At 42.2% G+C, this 10,622-nt stretch overlaps 1 protein-coding gene across 3 annotated transcripts; it reads right to left on the reverse strand.

The window, feature by feature from the left end:
- Positions 1-2,711: 2,711 nt before the first annotated feature.
- Positions 2,712-9,433, reverse strand: irx2a (iroquois homeobox 2a). Of its 3 annotated transcripts, XM_037980401.1 has the most exons (4): positions 9,021-9,433; positions 8,708-8,935; positions 6,951-7,362; positions 2,712-6,344 (listed from the first exon to the last, which is right to left on the reverse strand). In XM_037980401.1, exons 2-4 carry the CDS (start codon positions 8,708-8,710, stop codon positions 5,392-5,394), a joined length of 1,368 nt encoding a protein of 455 aa, XP_037836329.1. In that variant the 5' UTR covers positions 8,711-8,935; positions 9,021-9,433; the 3' UTR covers positions 2,712-5,391. The 3 variants fall into 3 exon arrangements, with proteins under 3 accessions (XP_037836329.1, XP_017265287.1, XP_017265288.1); XM_017409798.3 differs by having other exon boundaries at positions 8,708-9,426; XM_017409799.3 differs by having other exon boundaries at positions 2,712-6,308; positions 8,708-9,365.
- Positions 9,434-10,622: the final 1,189 nt, after the last annotated feature.

A 10,622-nucleotide genomic window follows, 5' to 3' on the forward strand; every position in this document is an offset into this window, starting at 1 on the left:
AGTAAGTGTTAAATTATTAACTCCAGCAGATTTGATATTTGACACTTTATAAGAGTTAAGGTACCAACTCTCCAAAAAGAGTTAAATTAACACTTTCTGGTGTGGACCCATATAGACACTTTAAAAGTGTTGAAATCAAATCTGACAGTGTTAATCTGGGCCTCCTGGATTTGCTGTGTAGCTATTACCCATGCAGAGTTTTTTCACAGAACCACACATTAAAAGATCTGATCTTCATTTGAGTTCACACTGTACATTTAGATTTTTGAACATAGAAGTGTTAGAAGATACAGCAGATTTAAAAAAAACTTTAAAAAGCAAAATAAATTCTGCTTGTGATTGGCCACAAGAAACATTTTTTAGTACACACAGACTGTCAACTGATTTGCAAGTTGACGTTTAAAGTACCTTTTCTGGCAGCTGCAACTAATTCATCCATGCTCCAACAGTTTTATATATCCTCCCTCTAATTTGACTGTAAGAGCTTAAAGCACTTTATTAAAGAGGAAAAAAAAAAAAACATCTCTTGCCCCAATACAACTTTGGTTTGAGCAGGTGTGCATCAGAGATGAATCTCTGAAGCATTTTGTGGAAGATGGGTTTGATAGGAGGATAAAAGATACAAAGAGCCCCGTGAATTATCTACATATACGAGCTGCTTATTTGATCAGTGATAAGAGGAATGATTCCACTTGCTCTTTAGTCTGTGCTCAGCTGAAGCCCATGAGCTCCACGATACCATCAATTTGCTTCTCAATGACAACTAGTCCTTGCTCATTGGTGAGCTCTTAGATAGGATTATGACTGTAATTGATATGCAGTGTGTGGAATTAAGAATACCTATATAAATTTAAATAGTCATCTCTCTCTAAAACACAGGCTTAGTTATAGGTCTTTGTACCAGTCTCTGTAACGTGGTAAATAGTCTGTTTCACCCTTGAGAATCAATATCCAGGTTATGTCAAGGGCAAGCTGGGTCCTCTGCGACCACTTTAATGAATGTGAGCCAAAGAGCAGGTTCTTCAAAGGCAAGGGAAATTTCTCTCCACAGTTGTGACTAATTGTGGCATAAATTCACAATCATTTCATAACGGGCCTCACAGCTTGAGGTTTGTCATGTGCAATTGCCGCCTTGTTCCTATTTTCACTTGCCATTGCTCTCAATCAAACAAAGAGGTGGGGTGGAAGTTTCTTTTCATGTGTTCAAAGGTGACCGGTTGCAGAGCACTTTTTTTTCCTCATGGAAACAATAACTCTTTTTATTGAGAACAAATGCTGACATTTGAAGGGAGCAGCAGCAGGTGAGAGAAAGCGAGTGAATGAGAGGCAGAGGGGCCCTGTGTGCTTCGGAGACTGCCTCTGGTGCTATTTGACAACGCTGTCGAGTCCCTGGGGGAGCCCACCTGAGAATAAAACATGCATTTCAATAAATCAGCTCCTAATGAAACCGTTTGCACTGAGAAAGAAGAAGTTGGCCAGGGGCTATAACGTTCATGACTTCCATATATAGTTAGGTGGCTGCCTGAGAGCTAAATGATAATAAGATGGGTAATATATATATACTATGTCAAGTCAAGACGATTATTTGAATTGGATGAGGACTGAGCTGAAATAAGCATCAGTAATGATTTTCTTGTTGTTGTTTTTTTTTTTTTGTGTGTCCTTGTTTTAATTACTGAGGACTACTCCCAATACCCACCCCCTCCCTCCTTTTTAAGTAAAAGACAACTTTATTAACACTACTGCATTGTGCCATTTTAACAGATAGAATAGCTGGAATTATACATAAATAAATAACTTGTTCAGTGAGCAATTTACAAAGGTGCAAAAGATTTACTCAAAATCTTTATGGAGTTCTTTCAAGATGAAGATATTATGCAGTACTAATTTCAAATTGAATTGATGGATCAACTAAATCTGTTGATAGTTTTTGTTTGTTTGTTTTTTTGTAAACTAAAGTTGAGTTTGTTACATGTTAATCAGATGGATCAAACTTTTTTTCTTGATTCACATTTGTTTTATTGTTATATGCGTTGTCAGAGTTGTTTGAATTCAGACTATATGAGTTGGACATTTTTGGGAAACAACTAAGAGTTTTGTTGACTGAACAAGTACTTTTTGCGTTACTTGTGTCATACTTACTGAATGAATGAAAAGAATGAAACCTCTTGCAACATGTCTGATTTCATTATACCTGGCAAACTGAAATTGGTTCCTTACCAGGAATTTAAAATGAGTTAAGTTGCAAACTGTCTCAAAATGTTATGTGTGACAACCCATTTACTGCATATCATATTGAAACTACAAAATGAATTACTTTTGAGCAAAATTAACATTGTGTGGAAAATTCTTAATTATTATTATTTTTCTACATGTAACAAGCTACTTTCTAAGTGTTACACTGACATACAACAAGAAGAAATCATTTAAGGAGTCTAAACGCAATAGGCTCGTGTTAAGCAAATGTTTTAGGCCAATCAATCACGTGCTTTAGTAGAATATCTTTCTTCTTTTTTAGTGCAGATGGGGTGCTTCTGTGGTAGTGGCTAATACTACGTCCTTGAATTTATGTGTGTTTGCGAGTGTGCGTGTGGGGTTGGGGGGTGGGATGGGGGGGTCCCATGGCATTTGAACAACACTCAAGCTCAAATTCAACTGGAAAATGAAGGATTAGCTTTGAGTCTGGCTTGGAGAGTTCCGTTTTTGGAGGGGTAGGGATTTTTTTTTTTTTTTTTTTTTTCTGTATTTGATAGAAAGCTACCGCGATCCAGACCCTAACTGAAAATCATCTTTAAATTAAATTACCAACTTTAAATCAGGGTGATATATATATATATAAGTCTATCTCTAATAATAATAATAATAATAATAATAATAATAATAATAATCTCAAAAGTTATCGTTGTGTCTAACTTGTTTAATTAGCTGTGTCCTCCAGTAATCGCCAGTCATGGTGAAGAGCAGAGGAAAAGCCCGTCCGATTAGGGCCCATCACACAGCCCATTGGAGCTGGCAGATGCTTAGATAGACTTTTATGGATCGCTCGATGCCGTGCTGTAATGAAGCAGGCAGGGCTGACCCATCCTGAACCAGGCTAAAAAGCTCCGGGGACGGCCCCGCTGGGAGCCCATAATGCCCGATGTTTCCCTCGGCTGTATTAATCACACTGAAAAATAAATGTGTGGGCAAGGGGGAGAAGTGGGGGTTTGGTCTGGGAATAAGCATGTCGTTTATCCCCATCAAGGTCGTGAATATTTGACCAGAAATGAGGCCCTAAAAGAAAATGGTTCAGAAAGAATGGATTGTGCAATCTGTGAAAAGTCATAATGATTATGAATGTTGGGATCCATCTGCGCCCGACTGTCAAAATAAGAGCCCCGTTACATACAAACCTGTTCGGAATAAAATAAGGACTCGCCAAGATGGTTGTCATAGTTGGGAAAAGAGTTTAATATTTTCCTTTTCTTTTTTTTAAATAACGGATATAACACCCCGCCAGTATATTGTCGCAATACCAGCACATTTTATTCTATATATACAGCCAAAGATATAAATTAGTAAAAGTACTCCTGATAACAAGATTGTGTAGCATTTTTTTTTCCTCAAATGCCTCTTAAAGGAAAAAAAAACGACCATGTTATATATATTTTATATTTACAACACAAACAGAAAGTTTCCCCCACTTTTGCAATACAACTTGCATAAATTATAGGCATCGCTCCATCGCTGTCATTTTAAAAAAATAAATATCAAATGTAGGCTATTCCACTTTATAGTCCTCGAAGTTCACTTCAGAGCAACTCGGTCCATCCAAAACATCTCCTTTTTTTCAGGACAAATGTTGTTGTCGTTTTTCTGTTTGTTTGTTTGGTTGGTTGGTTGGTTTCTTTATACGTAGATATAAAGCGAAATGATATTTATATATACTGTATACCGTGGCAAATAAGCAAACAAGGGGAACCTGAGAAATAACATGTAAATCACATCTAATGGGAGTTGTAATTCAGACCAGAAACCGTTTTTTTTTCTCAATGACAAAACAGAATAAATCATTCAAAAAAAAAAAAGACAAACGTGTGACTGTCTCAGTCTGTGTGGGGCTGAGGAGGAGGAGCAGGGGTAGCAGCGTTTATCCCGACAATATGCTGGCACTATAGATCCGGTTTGGAGTTTAGAAGAAAAGGTTATGAGGGTTAAAACGATGGACTTGAAAAGGTTGTATCCCTTCTTGTTCTATAAGCTCTGAGCAATTGTGACACCTACCTGCAGACCGTGGAACTAAACAAAACAAAACAAACAAAACAAAATAAGAAATAAAAAATCCAACAGCGTGTGATCAATTCCATCCTCAAGCCCTGGGAACACACAGGTTGTCAGGCTGTCTCCATGTAACGAAAACAAATAATAATAACTAGAACTGCGAGTGCTTATTTAAAATCCCCACCACTGCATAACTGCTGCTAAAAAAACGACTGCAGGCGATCCAAGCCGCGCGCAGGGAAAGCTGTTTCATGTGTGCAAAGAGAGAAACCAGCACAACCACCTAGAAGTGACATTTGAAGATGTGTGAAGTTGCACGACTGCGCAGAGCAAACTCATTTGTTTGCTTTTGGCTGACCCTGTGTAATTATAATTATCCTAAGCTGAAAGATGAGGTGTGGAGCCCGCTGTGCACACACACACACACTAACTCACGCACACACACGCAGAAAGGAAACGATAAAAAAAAAGAATTCCTGCTCAACTCTATGGCAACATTTCTCTGCTTATTGGATCCATAAGCTGCCACTGTGTGCGCGTGGTTCGGCTGATCTGAGGTCTGTCCTTCATAACCTCCACATGGGCGCACTTTGCGCAATTATTTGCAACCGGCTCGTCGTGTCTCTAACGATTTTTTAAGGCAAGCTTGTTGCAAATGAAACGTCAGTCGCCTCGATACAAAAAACCCCCGAAAATCTCATTTTTTAAATAATTAATTATATTTCAAAGGGACAAAAAAAAAGATTCCTGGAAAGCGCTGCAGGAGGACTTATAGGACACGCCGCGCTTGGTTGCTGTGAATTCTTCTCTTTGAAAGAGGATTTGGTGTTTTAAACTAAGACTAAATGGAACTCTTCGTTTTAAAGAACGGAACAAACTGACAGTGAAGTCGCTTGTTTGAATAAATACAAAAATGCGGCATTTACTCGAACCCAGGCAAAGACCGACTCTCCAATAATGACACATTCAAATGACACAAGGAAAAAAAAATAAACTGTTGATCTTCTGGATACGGGGTAACTATTTTTTTACTTCCACCAATGGAGCAGTCTCCCTCCTCTGGTAAAGTGAAACACGGTTCCATAATTGGATACTACAGTTTGGTAAGTTTTCCTTTAGTGCGTCACGTTATTACGTACCTTTTTTTGCTTCTAAATTAGCGGATCTAAAATGCTGCTGCTGCTGCTGTTCGACAACAGCAATCTGGTTCGGGTTATTTTTAACGAGGGGGGAGTCAGGCCTGTGTTTGGGGTTTGTGCTGGCCTCCGCAGCCCTGTGAGAGGAGCTGAGCCCCTCGTTCGCAGCGGCAGCCGCGGCCGCGGCGGCGGCGGCGGCTGCAGCGAGACTCACTCCGGATGAGTTAGTGTACCGCAGGATGCCTTGGCCCTGCAGGGGGCTGAAGTTGCCATAGTTTGTGTAATTGCTATAAAAGGGAGAAGTGTAATAAATAGGTCTTCCAAGGATGGAGTGGGGAGCCGCGTACAGGGAGGGGGACGTGGCGGCCGGGGAGGTCGAGGAAGAAGGGGGAGTGAGGAGTCTGCCGCTGGAGGAGGAGGAGGAGGAAGAGGAGGGGGGGGAGGAGGAGGGGCCGCTGGGTGGCCCCTGTTGCTGATGTTGCTGCTTTTGGTCCGAGGTAGCAATCTCCGCCAGAGACCACAGTTTAGGTTTGACTGTGGGGTTTGACTGAGTGGCCCCAGATGAAGGCCTGCCGTCGAGGCATGGGGACAATTTATTGGTGTTTATACTGCTGCTATTTGCGATGCTTCGGGCTAAATCCTCCCGCTGGCTGTGGAGGTGGTGGAGCGGATGGAGGTGGTGGTGGTGGTGGTGAGGGTGGTGGAGATGGCCGAACACTGGAGCTTCCACGCCCGTCAGAGGCGACGACGTGACGGGTTTGGGCGACAGCTGAGGCCGCCGCTCCGCGCCGTCCTGGGAGCACATGTCGTCCGTTTGGTCGGAGCTGAGCTCAGCCGCGCAGCTGACCTTCTCCCCGTCCGAGTCCGCCGAGCACGAGTGGTCAGTCAGGGTGTCCACGTGCAAGCTGATGCCTGAGACAAGATTAGAAAGTTGGAATACATTTAGGCCTATGATGTTAATGAATAATAATGAATGAAAGAAAGAAAGAAAGGACGGAAGAACGAAAGAACGGAAGGAAGAAAGAAAGAAAGAAAGAACCGAAAGACAGAAAGAAAAAAGAAAGAAAGAAAAAAGAAAGAAAGAAAATATAAATTATTGACAATAAAGAATAAAAGTTGCATGCCTTAAACTTAAAAAAATACAAATAAACAATTGATTCAAAAGATGAAAATGTTCTTTTTTATTAGCTAAACAATTAATCCATAGTTTTTACGCGCAATCCTTATCATTGCATTTATTATCATCATTATTATTATTATGCCACTGATGGTGAAAGCTGCGTTACCAGTGACCTGTCATTAATCATGTTAAAGGAAATAAAGTGTTCCTCCTAACAGGTCATTTAGCGTTGAGTTTTATTTAGTGCCTTGTTTTCGAGTTCATGAATTCAGCTTTCTGGCCTGGTTACGTGTTTACTCTTAGCATTTATTTATGTTTTTTTTTTCTAACAATACTTTTGAATATCTTCAGCCATAAATAAAACGGGGGCACCTCCACCCCTACCCGCGCGAGGCTGCATGAAATGTTCATTTGCTCATTAGATTCCACCCCACCTTCATCCTCCGCCGAAGCCTCGCTGTTATCCAGGGTCTTGTCAGAGCGCTCCACCTCCTCCTTCCTCTCCCCGTCCGCGTCCTCCTCGTCCTCGTCCTCGCTCTTGCTCCTGGGCGCCCACGTCATCTTGTTCTCCTTCTTGAGCCTCCTCCTGGCGTTGGCGAACCAGGTGGAGACCTGCGTCAGGGTCATCTTGGTGATGATGGCCAGCATGATCTTCTCCCCCTTGGTCGGGTACGGGTTCTTCCTGTGCTCCTGCAGCCAGGCCTTCAGGGTGGCCGTGGCGTCCCTGGTGGCGTTCTTGCGGTAAGCCGGGTCGTTGAGCTGGAAGGGGTAACCCGGACTCCCGTACGCGCCGGGGTAACTGAGCGCACCGGCCATCCCCGTCGTGTGCGCGTCATATGGAGAAGCCTAAAGGCGGAAAAAATGAAAGTTGATAAATAAAATACATTTCTTTTAAAACTCATCAAAGCTTTAAAAAAGTGTTTGCTCGGGCTGACTTAAATAGAAATGTCATAAAATAAATAAATACATAAATGAATGTATAAATAAAAAATATCGTGGTTTTAGAAAAAAAAGTGACAAATTATGCTAAGAACTCTTCATAAAATGTTTAATGCTCACCAATTACATACATAATAAATTACTCTATGCATCGATTTAGTCAGTTAAAGCATTAAAGAGTCAAGTTTTAACATCAAGCTACAGTCACTGTTTTATTTTAGAAACGTGTCCAAATAAGTGAAAGCAGTTAAAATGTGGCATAAATGTCGTAAAAATATTTAATTCCAGTGTTTTCTTTTGATAGCGCACATAGTTAAACGGCTGAAAGGCTATATTTAAAAATAAATAAATAAAAGGACGATTACACATTTTCTTTTTGCCTTTCCGTTTTCTTAAGTAAAAAGCGTAAAATGTGTAAGCAATTATAATAAAAAAACAGCGGGAGTTAAAAAACAGGCCGCAAAAAAAGCCACGATTTAATGGTTAACTAATGGTTTAGATCATTATCGGATTAGGTAATAATGCCAGAGCTCCTGCTAATTTAAGAGTTAAGATAACGAGACGGAAATTTTAATTCCGCCTAATCACCTTTTAACTTCCTCATTTTCTCTCAGTGAACGCTTTTGTTTGGGTTTTGTTGTGGCAGGACCGGCTGGTTAACATCTCCTGTTCGCAGCATTACAAATCCCATTAAAGCAAATCACTTGATATGTACCTTTAACAGAAAAAAAAATCTCCCGTGACATTAACACTATGAGTCATGTCTTTCACCTTAAAAATTCACTTTATTCAGCAGAGAATAAAAAGTCTGTGTCTGCCACCCCCCTCCCTCCTTCCCTCTCTCCCTCTTGGGATTTTAATGAGGAAAAATAAGGAAGTGACAAAAAAAAGTAGATTCGGTTCTCTTATTTTTGCTTCCTGTCCTGAATGAATTCGCACTTTGAGTCTGAATGTGTTTGTGGAAGTCTGGAACGCGCTGCGCAGCGAGTTAGACGCGCTGGTCAACCCACTAATTATCAGCTCAAGCCGAAAAATCCCATTTGAGTCGAGAGGGTGAAGGACTTTAAAGTAAAGCAGGAGTCCACTTGATGTAAATACACAGCACTTATCACCGATTACACAAACAAAAAAACACTGCAAACCGGCTCAACCGCCCGTGAAAGACGGACGAGTACTGCGCGCACTTACAAACTTTAAACATTCGACGGCACCGCTCTGAGGAAAACAGACACGCGGGGGTGAAAATTTTTACCATGTAGGGTGGGAATCCCGCGGAAGGATCAGCGGTGTATGGCAGTGGACTCGAGAAGCCTGCACCAGCAGCCGAGGCGGAGAAAGCAGCCGAGCCGGGGTACGGGCTGAAGGCTGAGCCAGAGGACGACCTCGCCAACTCGTCATTCCGTGGAGCAGCCAGAGCCGAGGCCCCGTAAGCCGGACACGAATAAAGAGCCAGAGAGCCCGGGGGCTGGTAGAGGTAACCCTGAGGATAGGACATTGGTGAGCGCGTAATAGGTCGCAGTTTCCAGATCAAAAAAGAGAAAAAAAAAGAAAAAAAAAATACGCACAAGGCGGCGGACAACAACGGCTGAAATATAAACAATCAAGTCAACAATCAGCCATGCAAACAGTCATCGAACAGTGGAAATAAAAAAGGCCTCCCTCCACAGCCCCCTCACTGGGAAAAAAAGCCCCCGAAAGATCTGTTAAAGTGGCCACATAGAGGTAATGTGGCATGCGTCTTGATCCCCTAGCGTCCGATGTTTTTAGTGCGCGGCACTATGAAGTGAGCAGTTGGGAGGGAAGGAGCCAGTTGAGTTTCAGACACACACACACACAGAGCATTGGGGGAAACTGGAGCTGTCACTCCGGCTCATCTGAATATCCCATCCCCGCCCCCTTTGTGCCTGATAGAAATGGAGCCTCGGAACAAAACCAACACTTAGAAAGACACGAACTTGAGAGAACGCGCATTCTTTCCTCTTTTGTTGGTTGTGTGGATTCATGAAGTTGATATAATCCAGTCCAAAACAAAACCTGTTTGTTTAATTGGGTTGTTACAAATTTACAAGCTTTTTTGGTTATGGGGCAGTCCACCATTTCATTTTTGAACAGTTTGGACATGTTTTTTTCCCTCTACAGGGCATGATCTGAAAAAAAGAGCGAATGAGTACTTTTTTCTGAGCCCAAAATCTCAACTCTTTCACCTTTTCTTTGACTTATTTTCCACTTGTGCCACACTTTGAACCTCCTCACACTCCTCATAATGACTGCATGCGAGGAGGGAGAGGTAAACGAACCGGGTCGACTCTCCACGCATGCAGTTGGTTGTTTGCTCCGTCCCTCACGCCAACACAGCCAAGAATATTGTCTCTATACGGCCACGGATCAGCGTGCGCGTACCCCTTCCAGCCCTCTCCTTTTGGCCGAGCGCGCTCTGGCCTGCGGGAGGCGTCACTCCGCTTCTTAAATCCCACCACTTAGCGCGCATCTGAACTCCGCTCATCCCTTGTTACTACAATTCCATTCATCACTAGCAATAAAGCTGCTGGTGGTGGGTAATTGTCGCTTTATGAGGGGCAGACAACACCAAGTTAGCCGCAAACACCACCCGGGAGCGTTCTGTGAGGTGAAAGCGCGTGTGTGCGCACCGGCGAACTTGGCAGACCGTGCGCTCACCGCTTTGCGCGCGTCTGACCGTTTTAGAAAGAGGTTTTATTTGTGTGATCAAAAGTTAGCGAAGTCCAGGAAAACAGGTGCAACGATGTGAGGAGGTGGGAACTTTAAACTGCCTCCGTGCTGGCAGAATATGCAGCACTCCTCATCGTCAGCATTTCTCCAAATGAATGCATCATCCATTAGATGCTTGTTATTGCCATGCAGTGTGGTCTGGATAACAGCAGCGCCAAACAATTTAATACACGCTGTTATTTATAACGCCTCTTAGCATGCATTGCAATGTCAATAAATAGGTTAGATAATAAAAATAATTAGGTTGTGTTAAAAGAAGAAGGAGGATCCGATGACAAGAAGCCTGGACGCGCATTTTCTTATTGCATCTCTCCTTATTGTGTATCTTAATCAAAGTAAATCTAAGATTTAAGAAAGACAAATCAACTGTATCACACAGTAACAAATTATAAAGTTTTTTTTAATCCCAAGCATACAAT

The sequence above is a fragment of the Kryptolebias marmoratus genome, linkage group LG16, assembly GCF_001649575.2.
Source record: "Kryptolebias marmoratus isolate JLee-2015 linkage group LG16, ASM164957v2, whole genome shotgun sequence".
Lineage (NCBI taxonomy): Eukaryota > Metazoa > Chordata > Actinopteri > Cyprinodontiformes > Rivulidae > Kryptolebias > Kryptolebias marmoratus.